The following is a 19,666-nucleotide window of genomic DNA, read 5'->3' as shown; positions in this document are numbered from 1 at the left end:
ACAAGATCCAAAAAGTGGAGGGTCCTGTTTGGCTTTGGAAAGCAGCCATAAAAATGTTCTAATGGAAACCACAAAACCTTTCATTCTCTGGAACCGGAGTGATCACTCCTTGAGAGAAATGATGATTGGGAGCCTGTGAAATCAATGATCTTTTTTGTGGATTCATAGAAACATTTGAAAAACAACGTGTGGAGGGGAAAAATTTGAAACTCCACCCTGTAAACGTAAGCAACTATTCAATGGACCCATTCATCTCTGCTGTCTCAGACATATCTGGTTACCCCAGGAGACAAGATTAGTTGCCAGTGACATCCCCAACAGGTGTTCTTACATAACCATAGAATATTGGAGTAATCCCCTTTGCTGGGAACCGACCTTGTGTACTCTGAAGCATTATGACCACCTCTGCCACAAATTTTTTGTCTGTGCCTGCCACTAACTCGGCTGCTTGTCAGTTCGTTGTGCTGCTGCCACGGCTCTGCCTTAATGTCAGAGCTGTGCAAGCCAATCTAATAGTGTGGGGGGCAGAGAACACTCATGGCTCCAGTCTTGTACATCCTAGCCTAAACAGCCTGCCAAGTTCACACAGGAAGACCTAACCAGCTAGTTTGCGGGGGAGTGGCAGAGAGCTCTTGCTCTCCTGCCCACCTCATACCTTGGGAATATTGCTTAAATTTAGCATCATAAAAACCTACAGAATTAAGCCCAACACACAACAGCCACACAGCTTTGCTGGCTTATAGTGATTTAATCTTACTTTTAGAGTTGCAGGTCAGACAGTGTAACCATACATGCAGCAGCAGTTAAAGCCAGCAGCACTTCCTCTAGGGGTGGGGGGGATGGTGTAATGGGGGAGAGGTCTTGTTATCTACCAGCAGGCTACCACCAAGGGGCACTTACTACTCTTGCTTCTTCACCCATTATGAACTTGATCCCCCAACTGAGGTTGACTGCCCTGGACTTGTATAGCATCCGGCGGGAAAACATCTTGGTCATTATATTGCGCAGGATTCTGTACAGTGACGACTCTGGGTACAGGCCATCCCTGTGTCCTGTCCAGTGTGAGGGTCGGGTACCATTCCGCTAAGCAGCTATAACTGAAGGAATGGATCCGGATACCAACCAGTCCTCTAATCATTAAAGAGTCATTAGAGAATCTGGCCTTGTTGTGCAGAAAATCTCCCACCACTTTCAGACACTGGCAACCCCCCCCCCCCCAAAAAAGCAGGATCTTCCTGTATGGGAGGGGTTAAGAGGGGACTTCCTGTGTTTTGCCAGTATCCAATCATCTGCAGGTGGCGCATAATCCTGCAAATAAGGAATAATAGAGCTGCTCTGTGTCCTGTGATGTATAAAAAAAAGCAAGTTTGTTCTTTAAACTCTTCTGCAGGACCAGGCAGAGAGTGGCCAGAGGGTGGGCCAACCACATCATCATCAGCTGGCTGGCTGAACCCAGAAGAGGCAGCCATGGTATTTAAGCTCTTATTTAATGGCATTAGATATATATATTTATATATAAAAATGACATCCAACCAAATATCTTTTTTTCTTTAGTTTTGAATAGAGTAGGGAAAAGTTAGATTTCCTCTCACTTTTCACCAGCAATGGTTTCACCACACAGAAAGTAAGGGAAAATCTGAAAAAAACAACACAGAGCAATAACAATCCAACAGTTTATAGTCTTCCCCTAAACTACTAATAAAGATAGATTTTTTTTTTTTCTAGTTTATTCGTTAGATATTTATCCTTACTTCCTTTCTGGTGAAAGTCATGAATAGCAGTAAAACCAGAGTTAAAATGATTTCCTAAAATTTAAAACAAAATAAAATTTTGGCTAAACATACAATTCCTTGAAAAAGTATTCAAACCCCTTGAAATTTTCCACATTTTGTCATGTTACAACCAAAAACGTAAATGTATTTTATTGGGATTTTATGTGATATCAAAGAGGCACATAATTGTGAAGTGGAAGGAAAATGATAAATGGTTTTCAACATTTTTTACAAATAAATATGTGAAAAGTGTGGCATGGATTTGTATAAAGCCCCCCTGAGTCAATACTTTGTAGAACCACCTTTCACTGCAATTACAGCTGCAAATCTTTTTGGGGATGTCTCTACCAGCTTTGCACATCTAGAGAGTGACATTTTTGCCCATTCTTCTTTGCAAAATAGTTTAAGCTCTGTCAGATTGGATGGAGAGCGTCTGAACAACAATTTTCAAGTCTTGCCACAGATTCTCAATTGGATTTAGGTTCTGGATTTAGGTCTGGACTTTGACTGGGCCATTCTAACACATGAATATGCTTTGATCTAAACCATTTCATTGTAGCTCTGGCTGTATGATTAGGGTTGTTGTCCTGCTGGAAGGTGAACCTCCGCCCAAGTCTCAAGTCTTTTGCAGACTCAAACAGGTTTTCTTCCAAGATTGCCCTGCATTAGGCTCAAACCATCTTCCCATCAACTCTGATCAGCTTTCTTGTCCCTGCTGAATTAAAGCATCCCCACAACATGATGCTGCCACCGTCATGTTTCACGGTAGGGATGAAGTGTTCAGAGTGATGTGCAGTGTTAGTTTTCCTCCACACTGCGTTTTGCCTTTAGGCCAAAAAGTTCAATTTTGGTCTCATCTGACCAGAGTACCTTCTTCCACGTTTGCTGTGTCCCCCACATGGCTTCTCGCAAACTGCAAACGGGACTTATTATGGCTTTCTTTCAACACAGTCTTTCTTCTTGACACTCTTCCATAAAGGCCAGATTTGTGGAGTGCAAGACTAATAGTTGTCCTGTGGACAGATTCTCCCACCTGAGCTGCGGATCTCCGCAGCTCCTCCAGAATTACCATGGGCCTCTTTGCTGCTTCTCTGATTAATGCTCTCCTCCCCTGGCCTGTCAGTTTAGGTGGACGGCCATGTCTTGGTAGGTTTGCAGTTGTGCCATACTCTTTCCATTTTTGAATGATGGATTAAACAGTGCTCTGTGAGATGTTTAAAGCTTGGGATAGTTTTTTTCATAACCTAACCCCACTTTAAACTTCTCCACAACTTTATCCCTGACCTGTCTGGTTTGTTCCTTGGCCTTCATGATGCAGTTTGTTTAATCAAGGTTCATCAAGATAGAACAGCTGTATTTATACTGAGATTAAATTACACACAGGTGGACTCTATTTACTAATTAGGTGACTTCTGAAGGCAATTGGTTCCACTAGATTTTAATTAGGTGTATCAGAGAAAAGGGGGCTGAATACAAATGCACGCCACACTTTTCACATATTTGTAAAAAAAAAAATGTGGAAATCCATTTATCATTTTCCTTCCACTTCACAATCATGTGCCACTTTGTGTTGGTCTATCACATAAAATCCCAATAAAATGCATTTACATTTTTGGCTGTAACATGAGAAAATGTGGAAAATTTCAAGGGGTCTGAATACTTTTTCAAGGCACTGTACACTTTAACGCTCAGTCGCCACTTATAATCGCATAAAGCATTATTATATAAATGCTCCTATATATACACGACCGTAGATGGATTAAAATTTTGGCTGTTTCCTGCTGAACCGTCCAAATTTTGATCCACTTGTGGCCAGCTTAAGACTGCAACAAAAGTGAGCCAGTTGCTCATAGCAACTAACCAGGTGTCATACGACAGCCAAGACCTTCAACTGGTTACTATGGGTAACAGCTCCACCTTTGCCACAATTTTCACTCCAGTTTTTTCAAATTAGCCCCTACAAATATAGTTGGTTCATTATTCATTCCTATAAAAAGCGTCCCAGTAGAACAACCCTGTTAAAAGCTTTAATTTAAAAAAACTGAAACATTTTGCATTCACTGTATTTTATTAGTGATTTTTTTACAATATATTTTATAATTTGCACATTATACCGAGATCATATGTATAACTTTTTTACATGTCAAATTTATAATATACTATATTTTCTTCTTTACAACCAAATAACAAAAGTCGTAACCCCTTAACAAAAAAAGTTAAAACATTTTCTTAAAATGTGTAAAGAAAATATCAGAAAACAATGTTAAGTACAGTGTATTTGTGTTTGTTTACATATTAAATTTTATATATTAGGCACATTTTGTCAGCATACCATTAAGCCAGCAATGTATTATTAAATGGTAAATGGCCATATCAAAGAAGTAGATGTTTCTGACACATCCTTGAACAGTCGTCTCGTAATGTATTGTGTACTGGGAGCCTCAGTGGATATGACCAAAAAAAAGCTTACATTACTAGCAAGTCAGTGCAGCAAAAGTGCAATCTCTTTCCTATCTTACAGGGCACACAGGATACTGGCCAGATTTTAAACACCACAGCATTACCGGCCTCAGGTTCTGTCTGGAGCTCTTAATAAGAAAAGATGTTAATTCTCACAAACATTTTCAAATTAAATAACCAATACCTTATATAAAGTATATACAAAGGTGTAAAAAATTAAAATCTGTTTACAACCAATCATACTGCAGTACAGGCACATAGAAGATATGTTGCATTCCAAAAAATTATTGCACCCTAAAATGATTGAAGTATTTATTTTGCTTGGAGTAGACAATGTCTGCTTTGCCAATGTTGTTCCAGATTACAAGAGTTGTTAGATGTTTTCTAGTTTCAGAAATAAGTGCACCCAATTCTGCTTTTTATAGCGGGCAATGATATTGGTCTATGATGTAGAACCTGATCTCACTGGCTGTGAAACACTATTCCACTTGAAACATTTGGCACCTGTTGCCTTTGTTTCAGTACAAATATGTCACAAATGCCGCAGTGATTAATGGGCAGAAGAGTGGGAAAAAAAGAAAAAGGGACCTCAACTTCAGTGCAATACTAGAGTTTAGTGTTTTTTTTTTCTTTTTTTTCTATTCCCTGTCAGGGTTGTTGGTTGAGCCCTGGCTAAGCCCACAAATGAGCGCCATCACTCCATAGGTGATACAACTTTCTCAAAGGGTCGCTCCGCAAAGCAAATCAACCCCTTTAGGTCAATGCAGTCGGATATTCAATTTTGGCTGCCGTATTTACAGGGAAAAAAAAAAAGAAGATCTGCAAAGAACTGAAATCCAGGATCAAGCACTAACTCCAGACTAAAAATTCTAGCACTGTGCAGAACAGGTTAAAAGAAAGGTTTCTTACCCATTTTACTGAACAAGTTTACAGTAGTATTTTTTGTGAAAGCAACACACAAAGTAAAAGTGAAACAACCTGTTTAATGTGAAACTTGCAGGAAATAACACACCCCTCACCATTTCAAGCATCTTGACATAGGAATGGATGTAGTGGGAGATAAAAAAAATATGAAGGGCATATAGATTACTACACTGCATTTAAAGATTGCCAATTTAGAACCACATTAGTGACACCTATTTCAAGAGCTGTTCCGATTAGGCAAGCCCTTATAATACCAGCATGGTAAAAATAAATGATTTACCAAATTAAAAGAAAACATCTACATATGCTTTGTTTTCTGCCAGAAACCCTTATGGGTTTAATTGGGTTGCATGAAACCCAATACTGTAAATTACTGTTCAGACACTGGAAATATTTTCCATAAAAAAAAAAAATCAATTTCTTTTAAAAAATAATTAACTGCTTTTGAATGCTATTGAACACAAAGTACCATTTTTTATGCCTAGAAGGAATCTAGCCTATGAGAGCATTAGATTGCTCCTGAGACACCAGTCTGCACTGTATAGTAATGCATACATTGATCTACAGAGCAAACTTACTTCAGCAACAACTGCTGGGGACACAAAAAACCTTTTCCTCAAGGTTAAAACAGGGCATCAATTTCCATCACATACAACGACATTATAAACAGATATGCTGTGGCAGATTACAGCAAATTTTATTTTAAATGACCACATTCCCTTTTTGTTAAAATATTAAATAAGCTTAGTAATACTTACTTTATAATGCAAACAGAAAAAATATGGCTGACCAAAGAAACCAACTATTTTTTCTGCTCTGACTAAAGTAAACTAAAACGTGCCTGGTTGAGTTGGGTAAATGAACTTTTGCACTACCTAATTAAGGTTTAAGCATGCACTTATTATGTATTTCTCTATGGAAAATACAAAATGTAAAGTCTCCCTTTAAGAGCAAATAAAGGTTTTTTTTTTTTTTTTATGTGAAGTGATTGTAAAGTGATAAATATGCACCAATCAAATCATGAAATCCAAAATAGGAACAACAATTTTTATAATGCATATCTGGGGAAACTATTTCTAATAAGGATTTCCTTTAGAGTTGTGGGGAGTTTAATAAATCTTTCAATGTCATACATTTTCATCCACCTTCTACTCCATGTCTTCAGGTTCTCCTGTCTTAGTATGGCATGCCAGCTTTATACAGACACTACAATTTCTTCAGCATTCAAAGCCTGCTGTGATACATTGAAATAAACCTCTGCTGGAACGGTTCATAAAATTGTTATTTGGATTAATATTCAGCATGGTGGAAATGCACATGTATTCAGAGGCAAATGTACAGTTTTCAATATACTGGTGTGCTTTAGGAGGCTTCATTTACATAAAAGTGAAAGTCCACAAAGCATGCAGCATCATCTGGAACTAGAACCCAGGGTAAATGCCAAAGAATCAGGCAGTCCATGCACTCGTCGATTTGTTTGGGTAGTTGATGGCAAAGCTTATAGATGCAATGTTTTTCAGTGCCTGTAAAAGAGTAAGGAACATGAACATAGTGAAATAATTTTGATTACATTTGCCGAACTTTAAGGCAGAATTGTTCTAGAACTTGCTTAAACTGAACTGCTACTAACAGGCCTGTGAGTCAGAAGGCAAAAAAATAAAAAACAAATCAGTCCAGCATTGAGAGGATTGATCTTCTGGATTCCAAATGTAACATATATAGTGAGAATAATTCCACTGAGCAGAGAGATCTTACCTCTATGTCTGGGATGCAGAAGCGTTACCTTAAAGAAAGGCTGCTTTCTAAAGTATGAACATTTGTACTGAGAAAATATCTTGACTGTGCTTCTGAAAACACTGGTTGCATGGGTGTCATAGTGAATGCTTCAATACATACAGGTATGCATACATACCTGTTTTGGGACACTGACTCGGGAAATACGGATGCCATTTGAATTATTATTATACAGGATTTATATAGCGCCAACAGTTTACGCAGCGCTTTACAATATAAATAAATAGGACAACTAGGCAACTAACCTTTTTTAAGTTAGTCAGCCGCTACAGCACAAGTTGAAGTGAATATAGGTTTCAGCTGTAGGAAAATATCAGCCTTATGTAAGGTATACCTGTGTGTCATGTAATCCTATGTGACTGTCAGACTAAACAGTACAAATCAAATATCATACTACTCTGTTTGATCTAAGTTTGTTGATGAAGCAGGAGGCTGAGGGGCTGGGGAGTGGAGTATTTTGTTCTAACACCCTGTAGAAAAAAAGCTTATCCTCCGAGTTTAACAAGGCTAGAATGACACTTGGATTGCTGATGCACTTTGGATGCACTGTTAGGCCCCTTTCACACTGAGGCGCTTCTAAACTGCCAGTAAAACATTTGAGTGCTTTTGAAGAGCTTTCCAGGCGCTTTTGACGAGCTTTCCATTCATTTCAATGGAGAGGGGCGTTTTTTCACCGCCCTGCCAGCCCACTGCCCCAGTGTGAAAGCATTAATTGAATTTAATGGAAATAGTTTTTCGTGAGCTTTTCAGGCGCTTTTTTTTAGCGTGAAAGCGCCTGAAAAGCGCCTCAGTGTGAAAGGGGTCTTAGACACACAAATTAAAGATTATGTTCACCTTTGTAACATGTTACCACTGTATTTAGGATGTAACATATTACTGTGCAGCAGGGTGGATTTGATTTAAATCATGATTTAAATCACTGGTAAAAAAGGCTTGATTTAAATGACTAGTAGAAAAGGCTTGCTTTAAATCAACTCAATTTAAATCACAATTTTTAAAGAGTAACTGTTACCCCTGTCCTTCAGCGGTTTCTCCTCTGACCCGCTGTTGACTCACCGACAGTCCCATTCACTTTAATGGGACGGCTGGTGATGCAGCAGTGACACAAGGTGAGGGACGTGGTGGCAGCAAGTGAGTGGATGCCCGCTAACAGGTGCTGCCGTGATGGATCTGAAATGACAGGTGCTCTTTAAATGAAAGGACTCATTCTTGCTGGTAGTTTGAATATTTAATATTTGCAAACAAAATGAAAGCTTCCTATTTAGAATAATATGCTGTCAGGTGAGTAAAACAACGATTTCAGAACCGATTTGATCATACAGTTCGAGGTGTACATAGATTTGCAAAACAATGGGATAAAGGAATATTCCTGAACTTTGGTCTATCTCATGTTTTACGGTGAAATTATGTGAATGCATCAATGCAGTGCATGTTATCTCAGCTTGCAGAACTTGGATTCATTGAATGAGTTTATCAAAAGTGTAAATATTGCAGCATATACAGCCTCATGCTACATAACTAAGCTCCATTTTCTGCTGAATAAACTAAATTATTAATGTATCTTAAATAGAAAACTATCTTTAGATAGATTTTTACTCCAAAAGCATTTTGCTAAAATAAACTTGATAAAAGTCTAAAAAAATCGATTTAAAAAAAAAAAAAATCAGATCTTTTTTGATTAAAAAAAAAAAAAAAAAAAAAAAAAAATCACTGATTTATATCCACCCTGCTGTGCAGCAGCTGACCTCTCCCCCCTCACGTGACAGCAGGCAGGTGTTCCTCTCCCTGGTCTGCTGTTACTTTTTAAAAACAGTGCAGGTCTCCACCCATGCTATCTAAGCAAAGCTAAGAATTCCGTTTATATAGTATTGAAGTTGTAAAAGGCAAACTTTTTTTTTTCCATTTTGGAAAGGGAGAGCTATAACCCCCCTCATTTTTTTGCTTTCTTTTGCCATCTGTGTCCAATTGGAGAGCTTTCCCTTCACTTCCTGTCCCATAGTCAAAAGAGGAAGTGAGAGGAAATCCCTTCAAAGTGGGGGAATATAATTTTTTCACCAGGGTCTCTAGAACTAGTGTGCCCATTTAGTGTTTTTTTTTCCGTACTGTTACCAGTCTGTCACTGATCACCGCCACACCCGTCATATGACGGCGGTGTACAGCACTGGTGACCATAAGTATATAAAAAAAAAGGTTTTATTTCTTTATTTTCCAAAAACTTAAGACAAAAAATTATAAATATTACTTACTAAATACTTTGGACTGTCTACTTTCCAAAAAGGGGTCATATCTCTACTGTCCTGACATTTGTGGGCCTCAAGAAGGGGGATAGGCCATCGGTACATCAGGACTGATCAATTTTCAGATGTATACCATAGTTTGTGCACTTACCGTATTTATCGGCGTATAACATGCACTTTTTTCCCATGAAAACAGAGGGTAAACAGTGCCTGCGTGTTATATGCCGATATCATGTTTTACCAACAGGGGGCGGGGATCGGGCAGTCCGCCCTAGGAGCCACCCATTGGGGGGGGTGTCAGGCTGGCCATCCCGCCTCTCCTGGCCCTGGGACAGTGCTGCCTGCATAATCTAAACTTAAGAAAATCACTTGCCAGCCCCTTCTCCTACAAAGCTCCTCCTGTGTCAGTGTCTTAAAACAAAGCTTGTAAATATCTCAATAGCTCAGTTTTTTCTGGCTGCTCTCCTCCTCCTGCTCCTGCCTCCTAGATTGGAGAAGAGAAGCAGTCACATGAACATGTATGTAACATCAGAGGAGAGCAGTCATGTGACCAGGTCAGTGGAAAAAAACTCACCTATTGAGGTATATGAAAGCTTCATTTTACAATACGAGTTACATAGGAGGAGCAGTGTGGAAGGGGCTGGCAGTGATTTTTTTCTTAACTGTAGAGTATGCTGGTAGTGCTGTCCCAGGAGACTGGAGGTCTCCTGAGAGTGCAGGGAGGGGGCTGTATACTGGATGGGGGGCTGTGTACTGGGGAGGGGAGCTGTATACTGGATGGGGGGGGGGCTGTGTTCTGGATGCGAGGCTGTGTACTGTAAAAGGGGCTGTGAAAACATTTTTTCCTTTAACTTCCCTCTTAAAATTGGGATGTGTATTATACGCCGATAAATACGGTAATCACTTTCACACAGACTAAATAATAAACACTGATATAGGTTATTTTCACCACAGAAATGGAGCAGAATACATTGTGGCCTACATTTTTGAAAGAAAGATTATTTGCTAAATGTTATAACAGAAACCAAGAAAAACATGTATTTTTTTTTTCAAAATTCTTGGTCTTTTTTTTAATTATTTAGCAAAAAATTAAAAACAATGATGACTAAATACCAACAAAAGAAATCTATATTTGTGTGAACAAAATTATTTAAATTTAGTTTGGGTACAGTGTTGCATGACCGTGCAATTGTCATTCAAAGTGTGACAGTGCTGAAAGCTGAAAATTGGCCTGGGCAGGAAGGAGGTAAAAGTGCCAGGTATTGAAGTGATTATACAAGACTGAAGAGGCTGTTTAGCTGGGTACAGACAAACACAGCTTACCTGTTCTGTGTAAACGCTTATTTGTTCATCTGTGGTTAAACTAATGAGAAAATCTTGCAAGCACCCAAGCTCCTGTAGTGAAAAACCATGAGAGACTATTAGTAGTTTTGAACATGCACAGTTCTTACCATTGTTTTACCACATGTAATTAAAATTCCCATGCAGACGTTTAAATAAAAGTTCCCAAAATTAATAATGTAACAAACCTGTTTGTTACTTTTAAAAGAATAAGTGTGGCAAGAAAGGGTAAGCATGGTAATAAAGAGGAATTGAACTCTGGAAGCTGTGCCCAAAAGACAGGGAGAGGGAAAAGTAACCTTCATTGCCTGTGGTCTCCCTACGCTGATTTTTCCCCATTACTGATTTGTTCTGCCCTGTCTGTGTGGGGCTTGGTAGGAGCCGGGCATTGCTTCCTCGTGTCAGAGACCCCAGCAAGGAGAACAATGAGCAGCACAGCAATGGCATCACCAAATCTCAAGCCAAAATAATTATTTGATCCCCTACAGATTTTGTAAGTTTGCCCACTTACAAAGAAATGATGGGTCTATAATTTTTATCATAGGTGTATTTTAAATGATAGAGACAGAATATCAGCCAAAAATCCAGAAAAAAAACACATGATACAAATGTTTTAAATTGAGATGTAGTTAGTGACCAGGTTTGCACACATCTCAGAAGGGATTTTGATCCACCCTTTTTTATACCTTCTCTAAATCCTTAATGTTTGTAGGCTGTCTCTTGGCAACTCAAAGTTTCAGCTCCCTCCATACAATTTCTATGGGATTACAGTCTGGAGACTGTCAGGCCACTCCATGGCCTTAATGTGCTTGTTCTTGAGCGACTCCTTTGTTGCCTTGGCGGTATGTTTTGGGTCATTGTCATGCTGAAAGACCCATCCATGACCCATCTTTAGTGTTCTGGCTGAGGGAAGAAGGTTCTCATCCAAGATTTTACAATACATGGACCCATCCATTGGCCCCTCAATGCGGCAAAGTGGGTCTGTTCCTTTAGCAGAGAAACAGCCCCAAAGCACCATGTTTCCACCTCCGTGCTTGACCGTAGGGATGGTGTTCTTAGGGTCATAGTCAGACTTTTTCTTCCTCTAAAACACGGCGAGTACCCCCCCCCCCTCAAGGAGTCACATGTACAGTCATGCCAATGAAAATCTAAATGATTCAGAGAAGGATCAAGAGAGTGCTGTGGTCAGATGAGACCAAAATTTAGCTCTTTGGCATTAACTCGACTCGCCATGTATGGAGGAAGAAAAATGCAGACTATGATCATAGGAACACCCTTCCTACAGTCAAGCACGGAGGTGGAAACATGATGCTTTGGGGATGTTTCTCTGCTAAAGGTACAGGCTGACTTTGCCGCATTGAGGGGCCAATGGACGGGACCATGTATTGTAAAATCTTGGATGAGAACCTTCTTCCCTCAGCCAAAACACTGAAGATGGGGCTTCCAGCATGACATACCACCAAGGCAACAAAGGAGTGGCTCAAGAAGATGCACATTAAGGTCATGGAGTGGTCTAGTCAGCCTTCAGACCTAAATTCTATAGAAAATATATAGAGGGAGCTGAAACTTCGAGTTGCCAAGAGACAGCCAATAAACCTTAAGGATTTAGAGATCTGCAAAGAAGAGAGGACCAAAATCCTGAGATGTGTGCAAACCTGGTCACCAACTACAAGAAACCTTACCTCTTTGCTTGCCAACAAGGGTTTCTCCATCAAGTACCAAGTCATGTTTTGCTTGGGGATCAAATACTTATTTTACTCACTAAACTACAACTTCATTTGTAGCATTTGTTTTATTTGTTTTTTTTTCTGGATTTTTGGTTGATATTTTGTCTCTATTATTTAAAATACACCTATGATAAAAATTATAGACCCTTAATTTCTTTGTAAGTGGGCAATTTTTCAACACTGTGCATATGAGGCTATAGGCACAGGAATGTCTAAGCGCATAACAGGGAGGTACATCTTCCAAAGCATTGATAAGGCAAACAATATTTTTACATTTTCCTTATACAGGTAAACTTTGACAGAAACATAATAGCACTTTAGTAAATGTGATCTCTTACCATGCATTATTTTATACTCCTTTCTTCATTTACTGAAGCAGCCAAACCACAACTGCTATCTTATCCTCTGCTTTCCAGGCCCCACTTTCCCTAAATTTCCTGATCCTAAGACTGGTGACCATGTCCTCTTCTTCCCTGTGGTTATCAGTTATGTAAATTCCCCTGTGTAATTCTGTTAGATGGGTATCAATTTAGTTACCCCCCCCCCTGCTCACAGCAGTGGGAAGACCTAGGCTGCTCAGAACAAAGTCTATTCCACCCCCACCCCATGACTTTAAAAAGTAACAGACAGGCCAGGGACTCCAGTCCGCCCAAACGCATGATATCTGCATAGATTATTTAAATTACCATTTGTCTGAATATAGGCACTACATCCAGGCCATGAAAGGAGAACTCCTTATGACAAACTGGACACAGAGGGAAGAGAGATTTCCTGGTTAATGTTACAAACTGAAACCACCTTATGTAGAAAGGAAGTTACAGGCCTTAACACCACCTTGCCGTGTAAGAAAAGAACGGGTTCTTTACAGGATATGGTTTCTAGCTCAGACTATTACCTTGCCTGGCGTGCAGTAAATCCAAAGACATTTAAAATGTCCATTCAGAAGAACAGGTAATTAACTACAATGGCTGGGGGCGTGAAGGGGTTAAACTATTTTCCGCATTAATTAAGCAGTTCAAACAATAAATGGTCATGTCCATTAAAAAGATTGGTTCTGGCAGAAAATCCAAATGTATTTCAACAAATCTATCTTTTTCTTTGGCCATTATATCCCTTGTAACTTTAGTGCCTTACACAAGCAGTATATCATCTTTCCCCCCCTGATTTATTTCTTTCTTATGTACTAATAGTACCCCCAAGAAATCCCTTTGCTTACACTTGCACGGTTCTCTGCAATGAAGAACAATTCCGTAAGTGATCTGTGTAGAGGGAGGAGGACTCCACAGCTGGCTGCATCTTGATAAGCAGCATTCTCCATAGATGTGAAAACTGGCCACAATGGTCTCAGCAGCTTGAAATCACAGTCCCTAATAAAACAGAGAAATTGCACAACTGTTGTAAAATGAGAATGTGGCCTACACAAACACAAAGTGTTTTTATTCCTGGTGTCTAAGCAAGCTAAATGAGAAGATATCAGAAAGCTATCCTAAAACACTTATTTACAATGGTTTCATGGGACCAGATGTACTAGCTGGTGCTCCCATTTTTTAAACACAGAGCTTTGTATGTAGCTTGTGCTACATACAAACATATTTTCCTGAAAAGGCATTTCCTCTATGGGAAGCAAAGCATTCATAAGTAATGATCAAATCAGGAAGCCCATTAATGCTTACTGTAACATGTAAATAAAAAAAAAAAAAATGATACGGTATAACATAAAATCTATTTATTGGAATCAGTTGAGGGACACAGGAACTTAAAGACTTTTAAGTTATACTGCCACCTACGGTGGATAGGACAAGGCAAACAAAAAAATTGTGGTGAGCCAAGGATAACTCCTCTTAATCCCAAGCATGTCTTGGTTTGGTGGTAAAGCAGTAACAGCAGTATGATCATACAAAAAACAGAGGTGTTGGACCTCTGTACCTCAATGGATTATTTCCAGAAAGTACAAAAACCCACAACTTTCTCATCCATTGAGGGACACAGCAGACACTGTAAAAACTTCCGAAAGCAGACTAATGGACAGGCAACAGCAAGAGAACAGGCCAAGCCTGAAAGACCTTGCACCTGAAGTTTACATGGGATGAGGCCTGAAAATCTACATTGTGAAACTTGGAGAACATGTGAACAGAAGACCAGGTAGCAGCCTTGAAAATCTGCGAAACTATAGCCTTATGCCAAAAAGCCTAAGAAGTACTTGTTGATCTAGCAGAGTGTGCCTTTACAAGAAAAGATGGAACACAACCGATTAGTCGGCCTGCATATAGAATGTGTTAGATATTTACATATCAGAAAATACAATGCAACGCACATACAGCTCAGTACGCCGTCCATAAATGTAAGTAAGTGCCTGAGAACATGTGAATGTGTAAGGAGCAATGCCTTGTGCGATATGTAGTCCTGGGCAAGAGAAGGAAGTGAGATTCTAAAGGCAGCACTGTGAAGGCAGTAGTCACTAAAGGCACTGGCGGGGGGGGGGGTGTTAGGGGGTGCTCCAGAAGAGGAGAATCAGGGCTGCTCTGTACAAAACCACTGCACAGTGCAGGTAAGTACAATAAAATTATAGTAAACTTTTTTTTTTTCTAAACAAATTTAAGGGCTCTGTGCAGGGAAGATCAGCATCTGAACCCAGAGAAGCTGGTGGCTGATAGACTGGAGGTAATACGAGGCATTACACTAACATTTAAAGTAAAAGTTTACAAGTATTGTGCATAAGAATTAAATTGGATTATATATATAAAAAAAAAAGTCTCAGCCTTTAGTACCACTTTAAACACAAAAAGATTTATATTCTCCGCCCCCCCCCCCCCCTCCATTAATGTCTGACTCCCAGTACAAAAATACTATGTCTATATATATATATATATATATATATATATTAATTATAGTATATATTATTATATTCACTGTAACAAAGTAAAAATTGTAAAAATTAACCCCCTATAGTAGTGATTTTCTGTTGCCTTTGTTTTATGAAGGCCTAATTTTTGTTTTTTTAACCCCCATCAAAATACATGCTGCTGCTGCTACTGTCTTATGCTGGCCATACATGTATTGATTGTTGGTATGAAAATTGTTTGTACATTCGATGAACAAATATTGTTCAAAAATTTCTTGCTTTTAACATTCAATTTTAAAATGTAATGTAATTTCTAAACAAAATCAACATACACCATCTGAAAATTTGTTTGCTCGAGAAAAGTTTTCTATTCCGCTCCTTTGAATTTTCCTGTCAAGTGGTTGAAAATGAACGTTGATTTGACCCCACTAACGATAAGAAAATCGAATGAACATTCTTAAAATTTTTGAAGGACATATTTGTTAGCAGGGATGAGCTCTGGCGTGTTCCCATACTGCACGTGCCGAGCCCGCCAGGAACTCAGCACTGCACAGCGCTAATCACAAGCAGCGAGACATTTCCCGATGTGCGGCTGCAGAGATCAGGAAATGTCTCACTGCTTGTGATTAGCGCAGCGCATTGCCGACTTCCTGGCGGGCTCGGCACGTGCAGTATGCCAACATGCCGGAGCTCATCCTTATTTGTTAGTGCATGGCCAGCATAAGTGACAGCAGACGCAGGTAGGATGTATCAAGCTACCTGCCTAAGACAAGGGAGTCTGTAATGAATATTATTTTACAGTCCTGTCTGAAAATCTGCAGTTTTAGGCCTTTTTTTAAATTATTTTTTCTTTAAATAAAAGTTTTGACCTCTGAGTCTGATTATATGTACCATATTCAACCTCTAATAGTCTATACAATGGAAATAAGTCTACACACCCCTGTGAAAACGTCAGGTTTCTGTGATGTAAAAAAATTTGACAAAAGATGAATCCTTTCAGAACTTTTGCCACCGTTAATGTAACCTATAAACTGTACAACTCAATTGAAAAACAAACTGAAATCTTTAGGGGGGGGGGGGGTTTGTAAAAATAAAAAACTAAAATAATGTGGTTGCATAAGCGTCTACACCCTCTTATAACTGGGGATGTAGCTGTGTTCAGAATTAAACAATCACATTCAAACTCATGTTAGATAGGAGTCAGTACACATCTGCCATTATTTAAAATGCCTCTGATTAACCCCAAATAAAGTTCAACTGTTCTAGTAGGTCTTTGCTGACATTTTCCTAGTCACATTCTACAGCAAAAGCCATGGTCTGCAGAGAGCTTCCAAAGCATCAGAGCAATCTCATTTTTAAAAAATATCAGTCAGGAGAAGGGTACAAAAGAATTTCCAAGGCATTAGATATACCATGGAACAGTGAAGACAGTCATCATCAAGTTGAGGAAATATGGCACAACAGTGACATTACCAAGAACTGGATGTCCCTCCAAAATTGATGAAAAGACGAGAAAACAACTGGTCAGGGAGGCTGCCAAGAGGCCTACAGCAACATTAAAGGAGCTGCGGGAATATCTGGCAAGTACTGGCTGTGTGGTACATGTGACAACAATTTCACAGTGGTGTAGTGGATAGCACTCTCGCCTAGCAGTAAAAGGGTCGCTGGTTCGAATCCCAATCACGACACTACCTGTCTGGAGTTTGCACGTTCTTCCTGTGCCTGTGTGGGTTTGCTCCGGGTACTCCGGTTTCCTCACACACTCCAAAGACATGCTGGTAGGTTAATTGGCTTCTGTCTATATTGGCCCTAGTATATGAATGCGAGTTAGGGACCTTAGATTGTAAGCTCCTTGAGGGTAGGGACCAATGTCAATGTATATGTAAAGCGCTGCGTAAATTGATGGCGCTATATAAGTACCTTAAATAATAATAATCTCCCGTATTCTTTATATGTCTGGGCTATGGGGTAGAGTGACAAGACAGAAGCCTTTTCTTACGAAGAAAAACATCCAAGCCTGACTAAATTATGGAAAAACACATCTGAAGTCTCCCAAAAGCATGTGAGAAAATGTGTTATGGTCTGATGAAACCAAGGTTGAACTTTTTGTCCATAAATCCAAAAGATATGTTTGGTGCAAAAATACCACTGCACATCACCAAAAGAACACCATATCCACAGTGAAGCATGGTGAAGGCAGCATCATGCTTTGGGGCTGTTTTTCTTCAGCTGGAACAGGGGCCTTAGTCAAGGTAGAGGAAGTTATGAACAGTTCCAAATACCAGTCAATATTGGCACAAAATGTTCAGGCTTCTGCTAGAAAGCTGAACATGAAGAGGAACTTCATCTTTCAGCATGACAACGACCCAAAGCATACATTGAAATCAGCTGCTTTACCAGAAGATGATTAAAGTTTTGGCATGGCCCAGCCAGAGCATCAGACCTGAATCCAATTGAAAATCTGTGGGGTGATCTGAAGAGGGCTGTGCACAGGAGATGGCCTCGCAATCTGACAGGTTTGGGGTGTTTTTGCAAAGAAGAGTGGGCAAATATTGTCAAGTCAAGATGTGCCATGCTGATAGACTCATACCCACAAAGCCAGAGTGCTGTATTAAAATCAAACGGTGCTTCAGCAAAAGTATTAGTTTAAGGGTGTGCACACTTATGCAGCCATAATATTTTTATTTTTACTTCCCGCCTCCTAAAAGTTTTCAGTTTGTTGTCCAACTGAGTTGTACAGTTAATAGGTCACATTAAAGATGGAAAAAGTTCTGAAATGATTCATCTTTGTCTCATTCACAGTAATCTGACATTTTAACAGGAGTGTGTAGACTTTTTATATCCACTGTACATTTTTTGTGTTATTCTCAGAGTGGATTAGATATTTTGTTTCCCAGCTATATATATAGCTGGTTATATTTACCACTGCATATAGATTTAAGAATAAATTGCCTATTTTTAAACTTTACATATTAAGTAAATTATACACTAAATGTTGAGGCTTTTATCTGATTAATCGAAACAATAAATCGGCCAACAAATTTTATGAAACACGATTGTTAACCGGTTCCCGACCGGCAGCTGCAGTTTTACTGTGGCAGGTTGGCTCCCCTGCGCGAGCAGCCGTAACTGTACATCTGCCCTTTAAGACGCTGTAGGAAGCGTGCAATCGCAGGGCACCCGCGATCGCTTGTAACAGAGCGAGAACCGGGATCTGTGTGTGTAAACTTAGGGGAGAGGAGACAGATCATGTGTTCATACTAAGTATGAACACCGATCTCTCTCCTCCCCTAGTCAGTCCCATACCCCCTACAGTTACAACACACACTAGGGAACACAGTTAACCCCTTGATCGCCCCCTAGTGCTAACCCCTTCCCTGCCAGTGACATTTATATAGTAATCAGTGCATTTTTATAGGACTAATCGCTGTAAAATTGTCAATGGCCTCAAAAATGTTTCAAGTTTCCAATTTGTCCGCTGTAATATCGCAGTACTGATAAAAATCGCAGATCACCGCCATTACTAGTAAAAAATAAAAATGCCATAAATAGATCCCCTATTTTTTTTGGACGCTATAACTATTGCGCAAACCAATCAATATCACAAACATTAACAAAAATATGTAGAAAAATACATATCGGCCTAAACTGAAGAAACACTTTTTTTTTTTTTTATTTGGGATATTGATTATAGCAAAAAGTAAAAGATAGTTTTTTTTTTTTTCTAAATTGTCGCTCTTCTGTTTATAGCGCAAAAAATAAAAATCGCAGAGGTGATCAAATACCACCAAAAGAAAGCTCTGTTGTGGGAAAAAAAAAAGGACATCAAGTTTGTATGGGTAAAACATCACACAACCGCGCAATTGTCAGTTAAAGCGACGCAGTGCCTTATCGCAAAACATGGCCTGGTCATTGGGCAGCCAAATCTTCCGGGGCTGAAGTGGTTAAAGAAGTCCAGGCAAAACCTAACTCTAAACCTGCTCTGTGCCACATTCTAAACCTAATCTATCTAACCCTGTAAAGCAAAAATCACTGTACTTAACTATTCTGCAGCCGATCCGGTCCCAGCACCATCGGTCAGCCGATGCATCTCTGTGTAGACGGGTGCAGGATAGGCATCCAAAAACGGAAGCCCCCATAGTAAGTCTATGGGTGACGTCACTTCCTATTCATTTCACAGCCATTGTTGGTCCTCTCCTGCACACAGCATCCACTCGCTGGAGACTGGCCTGGATCCGGTGCAGAATAGGTAAGTACAGCGAGTTTTGCTTTACAGGGTTAGATAGGTTAAACTTAGAATGTGGCACAGTGCAGGTTTAGCGTTAGTTTTTGCCTGGACTTTTCGTTTAAAGCTTTCATTTTTATGCATGAATGATGGTTTGTCTGCGCCATCGGGATATAGAGAAGCAGGTTTACCCTTACCAAGACCATTAGGAAAAAGTCAGTCATTATAATGGAAAGAGTAGTTGTAAGGTAAGCTCACACAACACTCATTGCATCCAGGTAATGGTGGGAGATCTCCTCCTGATGAACTGAACCTGAACAGAAGGATGAACTATGTCCTAGTTG

The 19,666-nt window shown here is 39.5% G+C and overlaps 1 protein-coding gene across 2 annotated transcripts in view; it reads right to left on the bottom strand.

The window, feature by feature from the left end:
- Nucleotides 1-3,821: 3,821 nt before the first annotated feature.
- Nucleotides 3,822-19,666, bottom strand: part of ZZEF1 (zinc finger ZZ-type and EF-hand domain containing 1) — a 375,890-nt gene continuing 360,045 nt past the window's right edge. For both annotated transcript variants that reach the window (XM_073615049.1, XM_073615050.1), the window contains 3 exons: nt 13,472-13,622; nt 10,511-10,582; nt 3,822-6,679 (listed from right to left, as the gene is read on the bottom strand). In XM_073615049.1, coding sequence (XP_073471150.1) covers nt 6,605-6,679; nt 10,511-10,582; nt 13,472-13,622 — 298 coding nt within the window. In that variant the 3' untranslated portion in view covers nt 3,822-6,604. The remainder of the gene's footprint in view (nt 6,680-10,510; nt 10,583-13,471; nt 13,623-19,666) is intronic.

Source organism: Aquarana catesbeiana, linkage group LG02 (genome assembly GCF_042186555.1).
Source record: "Aquarana catesbeiana isolate 2022-GZ linkage group LG02, ASM4218655v1, whole genome shotgun sequence".
Classification (NCBI taxonomy): domain Eukaryota; kingdom Metazoa; phylum Chordata; class Amphibia; order Anura; family Ranidae; genus Aquarana; species Aquarana catesbeiana.
The sequence above is the reverse complement of the archived record's forward strand: the minus strand, read 5'-3'. Positions and strand labels throughout refer to the sequence as shown.